Source organism: Cynocephalus volans, chromosome 8, assembly GCF_027409185.1.
Source record: "Cynocephalus volans isolate mCynVol1 chromosome 8, mCynVol1.pri, whole genome shotgun sequence".
NCBI lineage: Eukaryota > Metazoa > Chordata > Mammalia > Dermoptera > Cynocephalidae > Cynocephalus > Cynocephalus volans.
In genome coordinates this window covers 29,538,956-29,561,224 of record NC_084467.1, presented here as the reverse complement: position 1 = coordinate 29,561,224, position 22,269 = coordinate 29,538,956, and the positions used below count along the sequence as shown (strand labels likewise).

The following is a 22,269-nucleotide window of genomic DNA, read 5'->3' as shown; positions in this document are numbered from 1 at the left end:
AAGAGAGTGGGAGGGCCGGCCCGTGGCTCACTCGGGAGAGTGCGGTGCTAATAACACCAAGGCCCCGGGTTCGGATCCCATATACGGATGGCCGGTTCGCTCACTGGGTGAGCGTGGTGCTGACCACACCAAGTCAAGGGTTAAGATCCCCTTACCGGTCATCTTTTAAAAAAAAAAAAAAAAAAAAAAGAAAGAGTGGGAAAGGGTGAGGCAAGGGGTAAGGCAGAAAGTCAAGTAGAAAATGCAAGTTATTTGAAGGAAGTGAATTTATGCATCTGAAAATTCTTTGTTCAACACCCACTGTGTGCCAGTTGTTGGGGACCCCAAGGTGAGCAAGGCAGAGGTGGCCAGTCTCTGCCATCATGGAACTTACATCTAGTGTGGCTGAAGCAATAGATACTGGACCAAGAGTTACAGGAGATAATATAGGAAAGGGACGTTGGAGCCTTGGCTTGGTCAAGAAGTGGTTATAAGAAGCAGGAACCTACCCAAGCTAGCTCAAGAAAAATGTAACTACCACCCAATCCAAGATATATAGACCTTGCAAGCCCTTCAGAAGCTTCCCTCAGGTCCTTCCCAGTCATTACCCACCAGGGTCACAATGGTTCTGACTGCCGGTGCCATACACTGGTTTTGCTTGTTTTTGGACTTTATGTAGATAGAATCATCCAGTGTCTACGCTTTTGAGCCTTGCTTCTTTTGCTCTGCAGTGTGTCTGTGAGAGTCATCTAAGTTGTTGCAGGTAGCAGTAGTCCATTGTTCTTCGTTGATGTATAGTGTTCCATTATATGAAAATACCAGTTTTTTAAAATCCTTTTTACTTTTGCTGCACCTTGGAGCTTTTTTCATTTGGGCTATTCCATGCAGTGCTGCTGGTAGATGTCTTTTGATGCACGTCTATGCTCATTTTTGTTGGGCACACACTTAGGAGCAGAAGTGTGGGGGTCCTAGAATGTGCATCTGTTCAGCCAAACAGTTTTCCAAAGTGGTTGCACCAATTTGCACCTGCTCCAGCAATGTCTGAGAGCTGAGCTCTGCATCTTCGCTAACACTTGGCAATCAGTTTTATTTTTTTTAATTTTGGCCATTCTGGTGGTTTATATAGTGGGTGTCTCATTGTGGTTTTATCTGTATTTTCCTGATGATTAGAGATGTTGAGCATATTTTCTTATGCTAATAGGCCATTTGAATATGCTCTTTCTTGGAGTGCCTTTTTGAGCCTTTCAACTATTTTTTAAAAATTGAGTTGCTTGTCATTTTCTTGTTAATTTGCAGGAATCCTTCGTATATTCTGGGTGAAAGGTTTTTGTTGGAGATACATATATATCCCCATATGCAAGGAAATACATATATTCCATATATTTACTCCATATACATATGTTACAGACACACATATATATTCCTTGCACATGGGCTTGCTTTTTTTTTTTTTTTCTTTTTTTTTGGCAGCTGGCCTATACAGGGATGGAACCCCAGACTTTGGTGTTATCAGCACCAAGTGGGTCTGCCTTTACACTCTCTTTAGAGGAGCAAAGTTTTTTAATTTTAAGTCCAAAAAGTCCAACTTATCAGTATTTTCCACTATGGTTCATGTCTCGTATTCTGTTTAAGAAGTCTTTGTCTATCCGAAGGTTATAAAGATATTCTCCTATGTTTTCTTCTAGAAACTCTATTGTTTTGTCTTTCATAGTTAGCTCTGTGATCTATCTCAGATTGATTTTCTGTATATAGTGGAAGGTAAGGGTTGAGGTTTATTTTTTCTATATGGTGCTGGTGAGAGTGAAATGTTTAACTTCTCAGGAAAACGGTTTGGCAGTTTCTATTAAAGCTTGTGCTTATTAAGAGTGTTCCCAGCCACTCTAATGATAATAACCAGAAGTCAGAAATAAATGAAGAGTCCTTCAGCTGGAGAATGGATAGATTGGGGTATGGTTATGCAATGAAATTTTAATCAGCAATAAAAAAGAAGAAACTCTCGCAGAAAAACACAACCTCATGGATGAAGCTCACAGACATAATGTTGAGTGAAAGAAAGTGGTTAATTTGCGGGGAGGGAGTAGTTTGCAGTGGATACTGAAAGGGGCAAGAGAGAATCTTCTTGGGTGTTGGAAATGTTCTATAGCTTGATCTACGGAGTGCATGATACAGAAGTGCAATTATATGTAAAAATGCATAAAAGTTCACATGCTTAAGTTTAATGCACTTTACTGTATTATATCATATCTCAATAAAAAATTTAAGTGGCACCTCTCTGCACCACTCTCCCTCAATGTCCCTCTGATAGCACGCCTGAGATACCCTCCTTCTGCTGTGGTTGGAATTGCCACTGCTGGCCCTGGAGGCATTTGTGCTGTTGGATCATTTCCCCATCTGGCACCCTCCATCCCTTGGGGTGCCCCATGTTCCCATGATCTTCATTTTTTTCTTTTGACCTTTGTTTTTTTTTTAAACTGCCTTCCTCAGGAGCATCTTTAGGACTCTTCCAGGGCCATGGACTTGGACCTCATTCTAATTAATCCAGTGATAATTCATTTTTCCCAGATGGAAGTTCCTGTCACCGCTCCCTTCCCCACCAGCTGGCTGCAGCCACCTCAGGTGTTTGGGGTGAGGAGACGCAGAGGCACAGGGCATGGCACCGACTGCCCCACCAGCTCTGGTTGAGTTAATCCTTTCCCCTGCATGAGGCTTAGGAGGCCTTTCCCCATTAAAAGAGACTTATACTTATTGCCTTTATTTTTAAATGTTTTGTGGAAAATTAAAAGATGAGAGACTGCCAGGCAGCACATGAACCAGCAACCCAGAGAGTGTCTGTGTTTTCCAAGCCTGGCTAGAGTGGGTCTGGGATCGACCTGGCCCTCCCCAGGCCCCTCTGCCTTCACTTATTCTCTGGGCTGCTCAATTCCCTTTAAGAAACAAATCAGCTAAGATAATTTTTGTCGTAACTACAATTGCCATGGAAAGGAAGGATGGGGGTGCTGCATTCAGGCTGTGGACTCCTGCTATGACTATGAACCACTGAGTTACTGCAAAATGACCAGAAAATGGATTCAAAATTGAAGCCACAAATAATGTAATTACTGCAGCGTCTGCTCAGGGCTGCCAGAACAGGGGTTGGCTGCTGCCCTGGAAACATCTGGAGGTAAAGCCGCTGCTACTGCTACCGCTGCTATAACCCATGCACTAGTCCCTTTGGAGCAGCAGTGTTCTTCCATGCTGGAAGGTCCTGAGAGGGTGGAAAGAACATGGAGGGGGCAGGAAAGGGGACGTGGAGAGAGGCCAAGGAGAAGAAACGGGTCAAGGGCAAAGAAACTAATGCCTCCTGCTGCTCAGCAGTGAGGTCTAATCACTGCATCACTGGCAGAATGAAACCCAGTTGGTTGTCATCACCCTCATCATATCACCAGCATTGTGACTACTGTCAACACCAGTACACCCACCAGCACCACAATCACTGTCATCACCATCAACAGTGGTATGTCCTCCACTCTTAACTGTATCAGCACCACCATCACCACCCTACCATCATCATCTCCATCACTGCCATGACAGCAGCATCTTCATCGTCACCAATCTCATCAACACCAACATCACCATTGTCACTCCCACTGTTATCATCATCATTACTGTCATGGCATTAACATCTTCATCGTTACCAATCTAATCAGCCCCACCATCACCATTGTCACTCCTACTGTCATCATCACTGTTACTGTCATGGCATTAACATCTTCATCGTCACCAATCTCATCAACACCAACATCACCATTGTCACTCCCACTGTCATCATCATCATTACTGTCATGGCATTAACGTCTTCATCATTACCAATCTCATCAACGCCAACATCACCATTGTCACTCCTACTGTCATCATCACTGTTACTGTCATGGCATTAACATCATCATCACCAATCTTATCAATGCCAACATCACCACCTCTTCTCCCAGGTCAAGAAGTCATTGTGACCAAGGGGACTTGGCCACTAGGAACCTGTGCCCTGCCCTTCTAGACTTTGCTCTAGGTTTCTAGAATCTTGAATTTCCTTCCCAACTGGCCTCGAGCCCATTTCCAGGCCTGTATGAGCCTCTTCCCTGCATCTACCCTACAGAGGGAGAGCCATACCTCCAGGATGCACACTCTTAGGCCCTAGGGGTGACCGAGGACCAGCTGTTTGCAGGGGGTGTGGACAGTGCTTGGACATAAGGGCTGGGGTGTCCACATGGAGAGTGCAAGGCCCCTGTGGTTAAGGATGGAGCCAGTAGTAAAAGAGAGAGGGGCAGGGGGGGGTGCTGGGGAACACCACTCCCCATGTCACTGTGTTCAAGAAGTCTGCATTCTCACTTGACTTTCCAGACTCTTATGAGGGTATATTTGTCAAGACAGGAGAAAAAAGACATGCTTTATTTAACAATTTGTTAGCTTGACTTGGGATGTTTAAATATTTAGCCACATGGAAAGTGGGTTCCATTTATACTCTGGCCCTGGGCCCTGCAAGTCTCAGGAGTAGGCCTGTGCCCAGTAGGTCATTCCCAGAGGCCCTTGGGGCAGCCAGCCATGTCTAAATCCACAGTGTATCCATCTTGCCTCCTCCCACGTGCCTCATGTGTTCATATGTATGCCTGTGGTATCATTCCCATGACCATGGACCAGTGAGTTTGCTCATGCTCTACTGATGGATCTCAGATGGTTGCAAATGGCAGAAAACCAAAACCTAAATGGCTTAAATGAAAAGAGAGACTATATTGGTTCACGTAAACAAAGGCTGGTGTTTCACTTGATCAAGCTCATGTTTCTCTCTCTTGCCTCTGCTGACCTGCACACTGACTGTTCACGGACAAGCACCGCTCTTTCTTTATGAGCACAGACGGCTACTGCAGCTCCAGAACCCCGGGTTCAGCTAAAGAGGGAAAGTGCCCCTTTCTCAGTCAGTGAAGTCTCAGGGTGTCCCATTGGCTCTGGCTGGTCACATGACCTTCCTCTAAGCCAGGGGCTGTGGACTAGGCATGATCATCTGGTGGCTGGCCTGGGTGTAAGTTGCATGCTCTGCCCCTATGGACTGAGAGTGGAAAGGGGGTGGAGCCTCAAGGAAAATTAGAACAGTTGCAGGAAGAAAGGGAAATGGCTCCTGGGGAGGCCTCCCCCCAGAATGGCCCCCTTTTGGTGGATCTTGTAGGCCAAACGCCCCCTTGAGCCACAGCCGCCCTGGGTCTGCTCATTTGATGCCCTGCCATGACCACTCCGGTGCAGCAGGAAGCATCTGCTGACTCTCCTGCCCGAGCCCTTGGGGCTCCCCCAAGAACGAGAACTGTTTGAAGGCAGGAATTAAGCATTCATTCAACATTTGGATGTTGATTAAGCATTGTGGATACAGCAACAAACAATACAGACCAAGCCCTTGCCTCTTTAGAGCTTAGGTTCTAGTGGGAAGAGAAAGTCAGTGAATGAACGAGACATCAGTGGTCATTTAATCAAGACAGAAAGAAAGCAGGGTGGCGGGATAGGGGTTGCCATTATAAATTGGGCAGTGATGGCCTCCCTAAGACACACAGGCTGACGCAGAGACCTGAAAGGGAGGGGGGTGGATATCTGAGGGAAGGACATTCCAGCCAGAGAGGACAGCAAGTGCAAAGGCCCTGAGGCAGGAGTGTGCATAGTGTGTTTGAGGAACATCATGGAAGTCAGTGGGGCTTGAGTGCTGGGAGGGAGGGAGAGAAGGACAGGAGACGAAGTCAGGAAAGTAATGGTGGTGGTGAAGGGGAAAGGGTGGGGAGGAGCTGCTACGAGTAGGGCCACCTTGGCCACTGTAAGGACTTTGGCTTTTACACTGAGTGAGATGGGAGCCCTTGAAGCAAAGGAGAGATGTAATCCACCTTACGTCATGAAAGGCTCCCTCCAGCTGCTAAGTGCCACATAGATGGTGGGGAGGATGACTGAGGGAGCTTCTGCAGTCATCCATGTGGAAGATGATGGTGACTTGGACCAGGCTGGTAATGGGGGGTAGGAGCGGCAAGAAGTGGTCAGATTGTGATATACTTTGAAGGTGAAGCATCAGGAGTTGCTGCTGGGGTGGGATGTGGGATATGAGAGAAGGAGAGGCGTCAAGACAAAGCCAGGGTTTCTGCCATAAGAGCCTGGGGCCACCGAGACGGGGGAGGCTGGGAGGTCACATATGGATACAATAGGTCTGAGATGCATCTTAGGTGCCCAAATGGTGATGCTGAGAGAAAGGTGAGAGGTACAAAGCAGATGTCAGGGCTGGATATTGATATTTAAGAGTCGTCAGTCAGTAGATGTTTGATTCCTGTTTGTTTCTTAAGATCCGCCCCCAGGACGGGAGCTGGCACAGAGCTGGTGATGCTAATCACGATGTTGATAGCATCAAAGTAACAATGATTTGTCTGTCATGAGAGCTACCTGAGGACCAGGCGCTGTGCTCTGGTCTTGTACCTTGTTCGAGCTTCCGATGATCACATGAGGTAAGGACTATAAGAACCCCCGTTTTTCAGAGGAGGAAACAGAGAGATCATCAGTCGTCCACCCTCAGAGCGTTCCAGGTGCTGCTTTTCCTACTTGTTTATGGGATCACTCAGAATCACTGCTCCTCCGCACCCCCGTGCCCACAGCCCCAGTGCTGACCCCTGTGCCACCCTTCCTTCTGTTGCAGCCTGTGACCAGCTGGCTCTGGGCGTGGTGGCGATCTTTGGGCCATCGCAGGGTTCCTGCACCAATGCCGTCCAGTCTATCTGTAATGCCCTGGAGGTGCCCCACATCCAGCTTCGCTGGAAACACCACCCGCTGGACAACAAAGACACCTTCTACGTGAACCTCTACCCTGACTACGCCTCTCTCAGCCACGCCATTCTTGACCTTGTCCAGTACCTCAAGTGGCGGTCGGCGACCGTGGTCTATGATGACAGTACAGGTGGGTGGCCTGGCCTACGGGCAGCATTCTTTTGGGTAGGAACTACTTAGTCCAGTCCTGCCCTGCCTTCCAAATCCAGCCTGGGCCCTGCCTTCCAGAAAACTCTTGCTACAATGTGTTAACCCTTTACTCTCAAGCCCTGGGCCCCTTACTGTGGGCCCAGAGCACACACTTAGCAGACTTCCACTGGAAATCCAGCAAATGCATGCTGGGCCTTTCCCCTGGACCTGTTCCATTGTTGGGAGCCAGGGCTACCTGAATGAATAAAACCCAGTTCTTGGTCTTAGAGAGCTCTGCATTGTGGGGGAACATGGACAGGGACCCCATGGCTGTCTCTATGAAGCCATGTACAGAGAGCTCGTGGGTGGCAGTAAGTTGCACATAGGGCCTGGGCAAGCAGGAGGGGGTGGGGAGAGAAGAGACGCAGCAGGTACTGATCACTGCCCAGATCCTTCTTTCCCCCTCAGTCACCCTCTTTTGGGTCCGCAGGAGAGGCACAGACCTGGAGAGTCCTCTCATGATAGAAAAGGAATGCTTCCAGAATAGTACATTAAAAAAGGCTACTGTTCACCTACCGTGAACCAAGTGGTACAGGTGTGATTTCATTTAATTTCATGTAAACCTTATAACTCTATGGAGTGATAAATTAGAAATGAGGAAACTGAGACACAAAGGGGTGACATGCCCTGCCCACTGTCACCTAGCTAGTAAATGTCAGAGCCGGCAAGCACCTCTGGGCCTGTCTGAGTCCAAAGCCCATGCTCGTAGCCAGCATGGAGCTGTTTCTGCTTCTCTTCTTTCTTTCCAAAGACTCGAGTCCCAAGACATTTCTTTGCCCGGCCTCTTAAGAGAGAGTGACCTTGGCAAGTCACTTAACCCATCTGGCCTCATTCTTCCCACGTGTCAAGAGCCCTCTAGCTCTCAGCTCCCTGTGATTCAAAGTCAGCTCTTGATTACCTCCTAATGGGCAGTGGGGACAGTGGGGAAAGACTCCCTCAGAAAAGGCGGTCAGAAAGTTGTTTATCTGACTCGGGATTCTACGAGCATCTATTGAGTTCCTGCTATGCCCAAAGCACCAGCCAGAAGATCCCTGTGAGCAGAGCCCCCCACCCCTGCTTACTGCCCTCAGCACAAGTGCTCTGCCATTGAAGGGCGCTCCTGCCTGGCCCTAAGTTCCCTCCAGTGTTTCTGCAGCACTGGAGTTAGCTGTCTTAATGTACCACTATGAATTATTGTCTATGAGCCTGTTTCTGCTTCTAGACCATGAGTTTTCTGTGCCTCCAGGATTTAGCACAGGGCCTGGTACAATGTAGATGTTTTTAAATGTTGATTGAACTGAATTGAATTGGACTGGATTGAATTGAATTGATAATCAAGTTAAATTAAACTCTGATTAAATATTACAGGAAAGAATGTGAGGGTAAAGAAATTAAGATGTTGTTATTCTGTCTTCTTTTGAGAAGTTAATCACATTATAGGGGAGTGGGCACCCACCCAGAGGTCCGTGGTCATTCCAGGCCACCAGAGCTAAGAATCAAGGGACATGTGCATACAGTCAGAGCTAGAGGCCTCAGGGAGTGGAAGCTGTGTGGCCCCGGTTAGTCTAAGCTGAGTTACCAGAGAAAGAGAGATGTGAGCTGGGCCTTAAGGGTAGATGGACAAGGGAGAAGGGTCATGAAGGCATCACAGGTGGGGGAACAATGTGAACAGAAATGAGGAGGGGGGCTTTGCAGAGTAGTCTTATCTGATGACAGCCTGGCTGGGGGAGAGGATCCAAGTGTGGAGGGTGGGAGGGATGAGTGAGATAAACAGGGCGTACCCAGCTGTGCAAGATGTCCAGCCTCAGAGTTCAGACTCTGTCGTATAAGCAGCCAAGGACTGTTGAGTGTTGATGAGAGAAGGAGTAGAATAACAAAGCAGAGTGTTAGAAGGTGGCTCTGAGAGCAGTGCAGGGAGGATTGGAAGGAGAGCCTGGAGCAAGAAGACTGAAGGGGGGTGTTGGTCCAGGCAGGAACAAAGGAGGCCTGCACTTGGTGGTTGCTTAAAGGAGAACGTGGGGCCAGAATGGAAGAGAAGAAATGGATGTGAGCAAGGCGATGTGTAAAATACGCAACTGGAGTGTCATGAGTGTGAGCTGTCAGAACACGCACTGGCATTAACCACTGCCCAACAGTGTCAGGGCCTCCAGCCTGGATAGGGGTGGTGGGGGAGGCTTTGCAGAGGAAGAAAATGATAGATGCCATATGAGTGGAACTGCTCAGAGCTGGTGCTGAGGTATGTAATGTCCCTTGACTGTTAGCTCTGGTGGCCTGGAATGACCAGGGACCTCTGGGTGGGCACCCGCTCCCCTATAATATGATTAACTTCTCAAAAGAAGACAGGATAACAACATCTTTATTTCTTCACGCTCACCAGTGCCCAACACACTCTTTCCTGCAATATTTAATTAGAGTTTAACTTGATTTCCAGTTTGATTCAATTCAGTTCAACAAATATTTAAAAACATAGGGGAGTCCATGGGGGAGAATATGTTTGGTCAAGAAGACAATTGGTTCTAGGGATTCAGGTTTGGAATCAGTCCAACAATGATGTGACTATGATGATGAACAGTGGGTAGCAGGAGGGGTGCTCCCAGAATCAGGATATGTCAAAGGGCAGGACAACCTGTGGGTCATGAAGCCCATGCAATGGGAAGTACTTCATGGCAGTCCCTGGCCGTGTTTACTTTGGGAGTCGTGTCTGGTGGGATGTTTCTGCTGTGAGTCACAGACAGCAAACTCAAGCTGACTTGATCAAGCCACTTAGTTATCGCACTGACAAGAGGTCTGAAGGTGGGCCTTTCTGGGCCCTTTCTGGGCTGGTTTAGCAGCTTGACAAAGTCAGGGTGCTGTGTCATATCACCACAGCCCCCTTGGCTGTCCCCTCACAGTTGCAATAGAGTTGCTGCAGCTCCGAACATCAGTTCCTCATGTGATGACACCCAAGCAGGAAAAAAGAAGGTAGAAACCAAAGAGATTTTTCTTAATGTGACTCATGCCTCTTATCAGAGAGGAAAATTTGTCTTGGAACCTTCTAGAAGACAGTCCTGTATAATTCCCTGGGTTCGTGCCTACTATTGTAGACACTATCAGATGGGAATGGGATCACCATTGATTGGCTCCTGCCAATTATGAGTCATTTCTTGGGACTGACACATTGCCACCCAAACAAAATCATAGTTCTTTTAGCATGCTAGGGAGAGGTGCATTTGTCATCTCTTTCTACAATAATGCTGTGTAACAAACCACCCCCAAAATCCAGTGGCTTAAAATAAGCATTTGCTCAGCTCACAAATCTGCAGGGTCAGCAATTGACTGAGCTTGGCTAGGTGGTTTGTCCAGTCTCAGCTAGATCAGCCTGGGGGTCAGCTGGCTGTTGGTTAATATAGGCTGACCTTGACTGGGGGGGGGGGGCGGGAACAGGCTTTCCTCCACACGTCTGTCATCCTCCAGCGAGCCCAAGCATGTGGTCATGACAACGGCAGAGGCACCAGAGAACAACCCAGTGTGTAGTCATTTCCAGCATCTGCCTGCAGCATGTCTGCTAAGATGCCACTGGCCACAGCAAGTCACATGGCTGAGCCCAGTTGGAGAGCACTGCAAAGTTTCATGGCAAAGAGTGTGGATATAGGGAGGCATGCAGAACTGGGGCCATCTGCCTCTGGGGGAATGGCTGTCTAGGAGGCAACCTGTGCTTGCCCTGTGAGATTTGCCACAGCTCTAGCTTCCTGACCTGAATTGTTACAGACAAACTCATATCAAGGCCGAAAGGAAGGGGTTTAGAAAAACCTGGGGTAGGGCTGGCCCGTGGCTCACTCGGGAGAGTGCGGTGCTGCTAACACCAAGGCCACGGGTTCGGATCCTATATAGGGATGGCTGGTTAGCTCACTGGCTGAGCGTGATGCTGACAGCACCAAGTCAAGGGTTAAGATCCCCTTACCGGTCATCTTTTTTAAAAAAAAAAGAAAGAAAGAAAGAAAAACCTGGGGTAGAGAAAAGGGCCCCAGCCCAGGAGTCAAAAGATTGGGTCTCAATTTTGATCCCATTGCTAGCATGCTGCAAAAGCGTGGGAAGGTCACTTAACCTCTCTGGTTCTCAGTTTCTATCTCTGTAGCACTGGAATAAAAACCCCTGTTCTACATGCCTTCTAGGATTGGGAGATGGTTAAATAGGGTAATGAATGCAGAAGTGCTCTGTAAGTGAAAAGCATGATTCCAACAACCATGATTCACTGCAGATATTTTAAGAGATTGATTAGGGAAGCAGCCAGGAAGGAAAGCTAAGCTCAGGCAAACAAAGAGAACCTAGTTCTCTGCTGGGGTGGGCCGAGAGAAGCCTCTGGCCTACTCTGGGAACACACTGATAGGAAGCAGGGCTGACATTTGCCACTGGAGAACGTGGGTCACCATGCATTACATGGGGCGATGTGCTTGGCTGACAAGAAGGCCCTAGTGGCCTCTGCTCCAGCATCCAGCCTGTCCCTGTCCTCATGTCCTAGGTCCCCAAAGCCCACATGCCTGCTGATGCTGTGCATGAGTCTGAAAACCAAGTAGGTGGGAGCAAACAGTGTACTCTGGGCTTCATGGGGTAACAGGTGTGAAAGGGCAGGGTCCTTCATCCAAACCAAGAATTTCTGGGACAAGTTGCGAGGGGGACAGGCTTGGGTGTGTTTGGGTGTAGCTTGTAGCCTCTCCCTCTTTTGTTAAAGTCAACTGATATCCTCTTCCTCCTCCCCATCAAGTCTGGTGTTAGCAGGCACTGGGGTCCCTGTTTGATCCAGACCATGCTAGGACTTCCCGACCCGTGCACCTGACTCTGAGACTTTCCAGTAGCCTGGGGATTCCTGGTGCCCACAGCCACGGCAAAGCTTATTTGGGAGCCCTTTGGGAGGCTTAGGTTACAGGGATGTGTCTCTGTCCTCCCCAGCAGAGTGGAGTGATGGACACCAATCAGATTGCTTTCCTGACATCCATCCCTCAAGAATGGGAATGAGAGCTGAACAGTCCCAGGCATGTGCACCAGAGATTGTTTGGAAAACTAGGCTCTCTGTTGAAAGGTTTCTGAAGAGGGCTAGGTGTAGGAGAAGGAGGCTTTTGCCAGATAGGGGACACTGTGACAGTTGATTGCAAACTTTCACTTAGTGCACAGTAACCTAAGCAAAAAAAAAAAAAAAAAAAAGGCTGGGGGATTGTTGGCTGCCTTTACTGGAAAGTTCAAGGGTGATTTAGCTTCAGGTGCTGTTTGAACCAGAGGTGCAAATGAGTATCATCAGGACTTATTTTCTATTTGTCCTCTCTGACTTCTGCCCTGCTGGAATCCTTTTCAAGTTCTACTGGTGACCTGCACAGGAGAAGACGAGAGGAAAACTTATATCCTCTCTATTTGAAGTTGAACGGAAAAGGGGGTGTTTCTTGCAAGTTGTTCTAGCATAATTTCTGGGAGTCACTCTGATAGGACCAACTGTGTCACAATCTCTCTCTAAGTCAATACCTCTTCATGCAGGATGTACTGATGCTCCAGGCTGGGGCCACATGCTTGGCCCTAGAGCTGGGCGTGGATTCCTCCTGAGTCACCTAAACTGAGGGTGGAGGAGGAGTTGTTTCCCAGAGGAAAATCAGAGCACCGTGAGTGAAGGGATGGAATATGCCTGTGTGAACGATGCAGCCAGGATGCAGATACTGAGCTCTGAGTGTGGGCAAGGGGCCAGGCATGTGGGAGGGGACGGCCTGTTGGGACCTGGCCCTGTATTGGCTCAGCCCTTCCCTCTGGTGGGGTGGGGGGTAGGGTACAGAAGCAGGCTTGCTCCCAGGCTATGCAGAAAGGAGTCAGCAAGAATGGACCTTGGAATAGGGACAGAAATGGACTTAATTAGACCTAAGCAAGCCATTTGTCTCCAGGAAGTGACATTCAGTTTTCCCTGGAAGTCCCCAGATTAAGTGGTTTTACAAAATGCCAAGGTGGAAGATAGATTTTTCACTGTGGGGAGGAAAAAACAGTAAGTCAATTCAATTACGGAAATTTTTGTTGAGTACTACCTAAGTGCCAGGCCCTGTGCTAGGGTTTATGGGGACCCAGCCCCAAATATGAAAGTGCTTGTGGCTGGACGAGGGAAGTGAGGTGGGGCCAGAGGAGACTTGTGCTGGGGAGGAGGGGGATCTTTTCTGAACAGAGCAATAGAGGAAGGCTTCATGGGAGAGGTGGATGCATTAAACCTGGAAGAATGGGTAGGGTTTACCAAGACAGCCTGTCCTGGGGGAAAGGGGGCACAAATACCACCAGGCCTTACCTAGTCCAACAGTTGGTACAGGTTAGTGCAATTGAGGCTGGAGGCGCCTCTTGTGACCACATCCTGGAAGCAGCTTTGCTGGAGATGTTTAGGGAAATTATGTCCCATGCATCACATGTGGCGGTGGAGGTGGGTGCAGAATAAGAAGGGTGGCCTGGGATTCAGGCTCCGTAAGTCTCGACACCCATTCTGGGATAGAGAGGAGTAGGTGGGCTTGGTCAGTGGGAATTTGCTGTCTGTGCCTCTATGTGTGTATACATGTCTCTGTGCACAGGCCTTTATCTACATATGGACATATATATTTATAAGCCCAAGTGTATGCCCTATCCATATCAACATGCGCATGTGCGCACCTATGTGTTCTTATGTGCACACACAACAACATTCAGATCTTTGTGCATGTGGAGCAGGTACAGGTGTGTACCCGACTGTGCTTGGGTGTCTTTATGCCTGTCTCTGGACACGTGTGGCCGTGTCCATGTACATATCTCCATGGGCCATGTATCTGTGTCCATGTGTTTCTGCAGACCTGTGGCCACAGGCACACGCTTCAGAGCAGATGCCTGCAGCTACGTATACATTCATGTACACGTGTGTCTTTTGTGCCCTGTGGCCCCCCAGGACTCATCCGGCTGCAGGAACTCATCATGGCCCCATCGAGATACAACATCCGCCTGAAGATCCGCCAGCTCCCCATCGACTCCGATGACTCGCGCCCCCTGCTCAAGGAGATGAAGCGAGGCCGGGAGTTCCGCATTATCTTCGACTGCAGCCACACCATGGCAGCTCAGATCCTCAAGCAGGTGGCTGAGCACAGGCCAGCGGGAGGGAGGGTTAGGGTCTGCCTGCCACTTCTCCCTCCTCCCCTTTCCCAAATGCAGGTAGGATGTTGCCAGATCTAAGTTTGACACCTAGCTATGCCTTTTTCCTGCTCTGAGACCTGAGGTGGTCACTTTGTCCATCTGAGCCTCCGTTTCACCAGCAGCAAAATGGACACAGTTGTCTTTATACTCTGAATCAGTGTGACAAAAGATGATCAGCACACAGAGAGTGCTGAGTAAATGCTAGTTTCATTTGCACCTCCTTGCTGGTGGGAGGCAGGGGCTTCCGAGGGATGCCCGGAGCCACGCAGGAGCAGAACACTTCCAGAAGCACAGAGCAGCCTCAGATTCTCAAGAACAGCCCCCAGAATGCCTCGCTGCCTCTTCCAGTGACTAATTCCCCGTAGCCCCCGGCACCTGGTGTTACTCTCCTATTACCGGGAGGTTTATCGACGTTCCTCGTACCATCTGCTCAGCCCTTCAGTGATGGTGGGGGCGGAGAATGGCTCTCAGTCCTGGATGGGCCTCCGTTGCCGAACACAGCTCAGTGTGGCATGCTGGGGACCAGAGCCAAGCTCTGCCAGCCACCGAAGAAAATAAACAGCAGAATTGCCTGCAACCCCCTCCAAAGGTGTCACAACTGAAACCAAAAACACTCTGATTTGAGGCAGAGCTTTGTGTGAAAGGCAATTATGTCCTCCCATAAAGCATCCCTGCTGATTGGAGGAGGCATTCTGTGGGCTTTGACACATGACCTGGTGAGGGCAGGTGGCCAGTAGGGAACACACCCACTAGGGGATACAGGGCGAGAGTTGCTGAGCAGGGGCCAGGGGTGTTCTGAGGGGCTCGAGTCCCTCCCTCCGGTGGGGCCCCACGAGGAGTGCCCAAGCTAAATGACAGCCTCTATCTTCTGTCCCCACAAAGGAAGCTGCCCCACACAGCAGTTAACAGGTTCATTTGAGAGTCCAAGTCCTGCTTCTGCCCTTCCGTGTTGTGTGCCCTACGGCAAGTGGCCCTGGGCTCATTCCCCTCCTCTGTAGATGGGGTTAACAATCTCCTCCTCATACAGGCGTGGAGGCTTCAATGAGATGAGCAAAGCAAAGAGTTTATCCCAGTGCCCGGCACGCAGTCGACACGTGGACATGAGGCATCATTAAAGCTGCTGTCAAGGAAACACACACCCCCCGGAAATCCCTTAAACCTCATTCTCCTGGTGACCTGTGCCCCGTGCTAACCCTTCTCTTCCCAGCATGTGTGACACAATAATAGTGACGATCATAACTTTGGTGCCAGGTACATGTAGCTCCTCATTTACTGCCACTCTTGGAAATAGGGATCATTATCATGCCCAATTTACAGGTGAGGAAACTGAGGCTCAAGGGAAAAGTAACAGGCCCAAGGTCCTCCAGCTAGGGAGCTGGAATTTTCTCCCAGATCTGTCTGACTGGAAAACTTCTAGAATTAAAAATGAAGATTCCGTGCTTGGCTAAACATGGAAGTAAACGAAGCTAAGCCTGCCTGCTTACTGCAGGACTCCTCTGAGCCCTTACGGTGCCGATGTGGGCTGTGAATCTCCGAGAGTGGGAGAGAATGAGCAGCATTTTCAAAGTGTGCTTGACCCGGTGACATTTTTCCCCCAGAGCACTTCGTGGGCCCAGCACTCTAAGGAACTCCGTAGAAAATGCATTATAGTCATTAGTATTACAGATTATAGGCTTCTAATAAAATACATAAAATATATATAATGTAGGCTGCATGATGGTTTATAATAATTCCACAGCAGCCATGAGGACTGCTTTGTGATTAGCCAGGACCGGGGAAGCAGGCTGTCTCAGCCCTTCTGGGGGAGGGTCAGACTGAGGACAGACCCTCTTCCCTCCTCCTCGGGCCTGGCTGGGTTTGGGGGCAGGGGGAGCACGCTCTCTCTGGAGCCAGGACGTGAGCTCAGCTGAGTGGAGTTCAGGGCACTTGAGAAATGGCAGTCTTGGCTGATTCCGTCAGCATTTCTCTAGGTATAGCAGGCCCTGAGATGCTTACTAAAAAGACAGACAAGTGGACCCAGCCAGCCCTGCAGAATTTGGAATCTTTGGAGACTATGTCCCCAAAATCTGCATTTTAACCTGTCCCAAGTGATGCTGCTGCACACTCCAGTGCAAAATCCACTGCTGTCTGCCAGTCTGTCATTGCCACTGTTTGGAGTTGGTCTCAGAGAACACCCCACTCCAAGCAGCCAGCCTTCCCCAACTCATGGCCAGTCTTGGCCTGTACCCATCCTCACCCCTGGGTGGTGGAGTGGTGGTGGTGGTCGGGTCTTCCCTGCTGTTGCTAACGTTCTGCTTTCCCACAGGCCATGGCCATGGGCATGATGACCGAGTACTACCATTTCATCTTCACCACTCTGGTAACGTACCCCTGGGCCCTAGCTTGGGGAGGGGGTGGGCTCCATTGGAGCAAGGTCAGTGTGGCCCAGCCTGGGGACAATTGCTGCAGCTAGAGGAGATCTAGGCTGCACTTGCTTCCTAAGGCCATAGGTGTGGCCCTGGGTGAGATGTCCTTGTGGCCCACCCACTTTTGAGAGATGACATCATGTTATGATTAAGGATATGGACTCTGGAGCCCGTGTGAACACAAGTTTTTCTGCTTACTGGTTGTAGGACCTTGAGAAAGTCTTTTAACCCCTCTGCCTCAGTTTCTTCATCTGCAAAATGGGCTTCTTCCTCCTAGGTTTTTTGTGAGGACTAAATGAGTTCATAGGGCGAAATGCTGAGAGCAGAGCCAGGTGCATGCAGAGCTGTGGGAGTATTAGCTGGTGTCACTGTTATGACCCTTGGATCCTAGCCCACGCTTCCCCACGCCTGTCTCCAGCCTCACACAACAGCAGGATTTGCTGCTTTGGATTTCTTCAACATCCGTGCTGAAGTCTGCCCACTCACTGTCGGCCGGGCCAGCCCACCTGCAGGCTCCAGATGGGTCCTGTCCAAATTCTGAGAACATTTAGGGCCATTTAAACCCATTAGGATAATTAATTGTGGCTTGAGATCAGCAGAATAAAGAGATCCCTGTGCCAGAGGGGCACCAAGACCGAGCCACCCTGCTGGGGAGCCAAATACCCTCAGACCTCACTGGGGCCCTGGGAGGACTATTCCACCCATCTGTATCTGGGGCAAGTGACAGGATCGCTAACCATCCTCTCGCTGAAACAAGCCTCCCGCAGTCTGTGTCGCCCTGCTGCTGCGGCCCTGCAGGCCTCTAACTGTTTGCATTTGTTTATCCAGTTCCCAGTTGATATTCCTTACCCAGCACCTGTGCTGAGTGTCGCAAGATGGCTAGGGCTGAGGCCTTCGTATTTGTGTCTGGCGCTGATACAGCAGGCTTGTGCCATCGCAGGCCAGGACAGCCGTGGGCATGGCACACAGAGATCCTAGGTGCTGAGGGCCTGGTGCGAGGTGGGAAGTTTCAGGCAGGCTTTACAGAAAAGCAGATGCTTGAACTGGGCCTCAGAGGGTGAGTAGGAATTCAGCAAGGGAGAGAGGAAGGGTATTCCACATAGAGGGAGCAGCATAAGCAAAGGCTGAGAGGCAGGTCAGCTCTTCAGTGGTCTGCTGGAGCTGGCTCACTCCAGTGTGTGAGAGCCGATTATGCTCATCTCCCAAATCTACATCACACTGGCACCTTGAAATCAGCTGTGGTGGGAGCACCTACACCACGGAAGCTGGCAAATGCTACGGATAAGGGTACCTCCCCACCGAGAGCGGGTTACTTAGCATGTACCCTCCCTATACCCCATGCCCACTGCACCCTGTCCTCATGGCAGTGATCAGGGGTCCCCCCCTGCACATTCTCCTGATCCAGGGCTCAGATCTACCAGGAGCCATGCTGTGAGAAAGGGGGCCTGGAAGCTGGTGACTGAGACCAGAAACCTTCTCCCCCGAGACCCTTCCGGGTTTCTGCCCACCCAAATAGCTTCTCCCTGCCATTCTGTATCCTGGAGAATCGTAGGAGGCTTTGGATGAGGCCACCAGATCCCTGATATTCTACCTCTATCCAAAGCTGGGAGCAGGCAGAGGACCAAGACTGGGAAGGTGGGCTGGGGCACATTCCAAGGGTCCTAGGCAGCCCTCCCCATCCCAGCCTGGGCTCCAAAAGGGCTGAGACCAGCTTCTGGGCCCTGGCAGTCCCAGCCAGCTCTGCCTCAGCCACTCAGCACATTCTTCGTAAACTTCCATCCCACTGGCTCACTTCCCTCAGTCTCTGGCACTCTGGGTTGCTATGACAAAGCCCTGGAGTCCGTCATAGGAAACACTGTGGGAGCAGGCAGATCTTCCAGGACTGCTGGGGGTCCGCCTACAGACTGTGCCCATCTGCCCTCCACGCTGCTTTCCAGCACAGCGGGACCGAGCAGGCCTGGGAGGCAGGCAGATATGGATGGGAGTCTCTGTTCCACCAACCACATCTTAGCTATGCACATGGGGGACATACTTAAGCTCCCTGAGCCTCAGTTTCCTTATCTATAAAGTAGGAATAAGTATGTTGTGATGCTTCTGGGTCCCAGAACCCTCATTTGGCCTCTCTTGGTTGCAAGGAGCAAAACTCACTCAAGTAACCTCAAGTCGTTAGAGAGGTCTAAAATGAACCACCAGGCCACGGGCAGATATGGAGGGTGGTTCTGGATCCAGAGCAGTTCTGGACACCACTGGGATTGACTCAGCCAGGCTGCTCCATCCCCCCTTTCCCTGTTGCCCTTCCCCTGCTCTTGGCTTCTGCTCCTTCCTTGAGATCTGGAGACTTCAGCACATCACAGTTACCTGGGCATGTCACATCTCAGCTGACCATCCATCCGTCCTCTGCTCCTTCTCACCTCTTTCTCTGGGTATTACCAGATCAAATCACTGACTGCCTGAGCACTGGCCAGAGTTTCTCAACAGGGCACTCGATGCATTTGGGCTGGACAATTACTCATTCCAGAATGTCCTGCCCAGCATACAATGTTTATCATCCATGATCCCCATTCACTAATTTCCAGTCTTGGTGACAGATAAACGAATGGTCCCCACATTTCTAAATGCTCCCAGGGTCGGAGCTGGGTCATCGGCCAGATTGTAGAAACCATCCGTGGGACAGGTGCCCACTCCTTGGCCAATCAGCTGTGGTCTGGCCATAGAAGGGGGACAGAATGGGCTCACAGAATACAAGACAGAGCCACAAAGCAGAAGGGCTTGGGACAAGGGAAGTTTCCTTTAGAATCGTGTGTGGTTAGGGCAGGAACAAAAGCCACAGATCTCGTTCTCACCTGAAGATTGCTCCCCTCGCCCACGTTGTCCACACAGGGCCTGGGATTAAACCCCCTTTGGGCCTTGTTTGCAGTCCCAATTTAAAGCATCTCTGCCTGGCTCAAGCCCTCATTCCAAGGCCATACAGGGTGTCCCTTCAGGGAGCTGGCGGAACAGCAGGGCCTGAAGCTTTAGACCTTCCTGACCTGTCTTCCAGGGCGAGACTCTGGAGAAGGCACCACCCCTGTGATCCCAGTGCCCTCCACATTAATGCCATTGCCCACAGGGGTCAAGGTTGGAAGTCTCAGAGAAAGGATCCTAGTGCCCAGGACCCTCCTCTAGCCCCAGGCAGTGTCCATATCTTTTACTTTTCATTTCTTTAATTCAGTCATTCATTTATCTATTTATCCAGGAGCCACATACAAATGTTCTCTAAGGTCTCAGGCACGAGCTAGGCACTGGGATGGGAGGGGTGTGCAAAGATGGATCTGACACAAAGCCCATAAGCTGGTAGGCTTCCTTCGTGTATGTAAGGATCAAGGACTGTGTCCAAGTACTGCCTGGCACATGGTAGTTTCTCATTAATGCCTGGATAGATGGATGACTGCAATACAAAGTAGAAAGTAGTCAGTGAACTTGGTGGGAGCTAAAAATTAATATATAAATTCACACACACACACACACACACACACACACACACACACAAAACCGGGGGGGGGGAGAAGATATAACAACCACAATTATTTGAAGTTGATACGACAAGCAAACAGAAAGGACATTGTTGGGGGGGAGGGGGGGAGGGAGAAGGGAGGGAGGTTTTGGTGACGGGGAGCAATAATCAGCCACAATGTATATCGACAAAATAAAAATTAAAAAAAAAAAACAAAAAATAAAAACAAAATAAAAAATAAAAAAAATAAAAAATAAAAAACAGATATATTCAAAATTAAAAAAAAAAAAAAAAAAAAGAAAGTAGTCAGTGAAATTACCAACACATCATTATAGCAGCTGTCAGTTAAGACCATGGACCCTGGTGCCAGTCTGCCTGACTTAGAATCGAGTCTGTTCCGCTTCCTTGGGCAAGCTCCTTAACCCCTCTGTGCCTCATTTTCCCATCTATAAAATGGTGGCAATAGCCGTGCTACCTCATAGGACTGTGACGATGAGTAACTAATGCATTGAGATCGGTAAACTGCTTAGAACAATGTTTGGCACTTATTAGTATGTAAGAGCTTAAATAAACTAATTAAATAACTCCTGCTCATATTTTCTGTGTGGCTTGGCATACCTCATTTCATCCACAATTCAAAACAACTCTCCAAGGGAGGTATGAGTCTCCCAGTTTTATTGAAAAGTGGAAACTGAGGCTCAGAGAGGTCATTCAGCAAAAGGGCAGAGCGAGGATTTTTCCCAGCTGGGAGCCGTCCAGCTCCAAAGCCCTCTACTGAAATCTGCCATGCTTAAAGTCCACATGAAGTGTTCCCTGGCCCCCTCTGGCTGGCTTGGGCCAGCCATGATGGTCCAGGCATGGTGATTGATACTAACGGGGAGAACAGAGCCTCTGCCAGCAGCACCCACACTTTTCTGGTTCCAAAGCCCTCTCTCTGCATTGGCTGGTTTTCCTCTTCATCCCTTCCAGGCCATCAGGGTAGAGTTTGTGCTCCCCACTGCCCAATGCGGAAACCTGGCCTCAGGGAGGTTGCATGACTTGCCTGAAGTCTCACAGCCGATCAGTGACAGAGGCATTGGCTCCTGACTGCTGGTCTTGCCATGGCTGTTCCAGCCCACTGCCCTTCCTCCCCACACTCCTCTGAGTGTCAGGAAGAGCGGACCCTTCCAGGGAGGTGTTGCCCCTGCAATGCAAACAGTTCTGCAATGGGGTCTACCAGGGAATCTCCCAGCACCCCCACATGTCAGGGCATCAGCTGCGTCCCCCTGGGTGCTCTCCCCCAGCCCACGTCCTGCTTCCAGCTTCAGGAGCCTCCTTCTAGCCCTTTTGGCTTCAGACTCTACCTTGTGATTCTCTCTCTTTGTGCCCATTGGTCAGTTGTGGCTGTATTGGGGAGGGCAGTGACATTTAGCATCTATCTCCTTCCCTTTAGGAAACCCACGTCACCAACTCCTCGCCTCTAAAAAATTCTCCAAATTTGCTTCTCTCATACAGAAGACATTTTAATTACCCCAGCACCATTATCTGTTCCAGCCAGCTTTGAGCCATTCCCAGATAACCCCGCGTTAATCAGTGCCAGCTGAGCCCCTGCTACATGTCATGTGTAGGTAAAAGCCTGGAGGTGAAAAAAGAATTATAATAAATTAATAGATAAGCAATCACAATTAATGCCACTTCCCGGCAATAACAGTTATATCATGGGAAAGATATTTTCATCTGTCATTCCTTAAGGCGATGTTTTCCAAGCTTCAGCTTCTCCCTATTCAGACCCATGGGGTGCTAATGAATTAGTCTATTATGTTATGCTGAATGTTTCTAAAAGGTCCCTCGTCGATACTGAATTCAGTGTGTCAACATTTGGCATCAAGAACGCAACTTTTTGCCAAGCAACAAGGTTGCATACAGTTCACTGTGTACAGCACTTGGGGTCTCGGCCCAGAGCAGTTTGGACAAAAAATTGGAACTGGACAAAGGCCTCTTCACCAGCTTCCCACTGTCACTGCCCTAACGTCACAAGGATGGAGGCACTCTGTGCTGCAAGTTCTACAATGCTTTGCAGCTAAGCCAGGCTTGGGGGCAACAGGGAGGAAGGTGGCCCCCAGTGCTGCCACCGCATCATGCCCCTTCCCAGGCTGTGGTTGGCTACAGCCACTGTGTAAGTCTCAACAGATCATATGCTGGATCTGTAGACTGGAAGGGCTGGTGTCACCAGCACGCATGCCTCCACCAAAGCCAGAGATGCCACCCTTCCTGCAGAGTCAG

At 49.7% G+C, this 22,269-nt stretch overlaps 1 protein-coding gene across 2 annotated transcripts in view; it reads left to right on the top strand.

Annotated features, from left to right (window-relative positions):
• Positions 1-22,269, top strand: part of GRIK3 (glutamate ionotropic receptor kainate type subunit 3) — a 213,674-nt gene that overhangs the window by 133,711 nt on the left and 57,694 nt on the right. For both annotated transcript variants that reach the window (XM_063104311.1, XM_063104312.1), the window contains exons 3-5: positions 6,665-6,922; positions 13,868-14,049; positions 16,415-16,468. In XM_063104311.1, the coding sequence (XP_062960381.1) occupies positions 6,665-6,922; positions 13,868-14,049; positions 16,415-16,468 (494 nt within the window). The remainder of the gene's footprint in view (positions 1-6,664; positions 6,923-13,867; positions 14,050-16,414; positions 16,469-22,269) is intronic.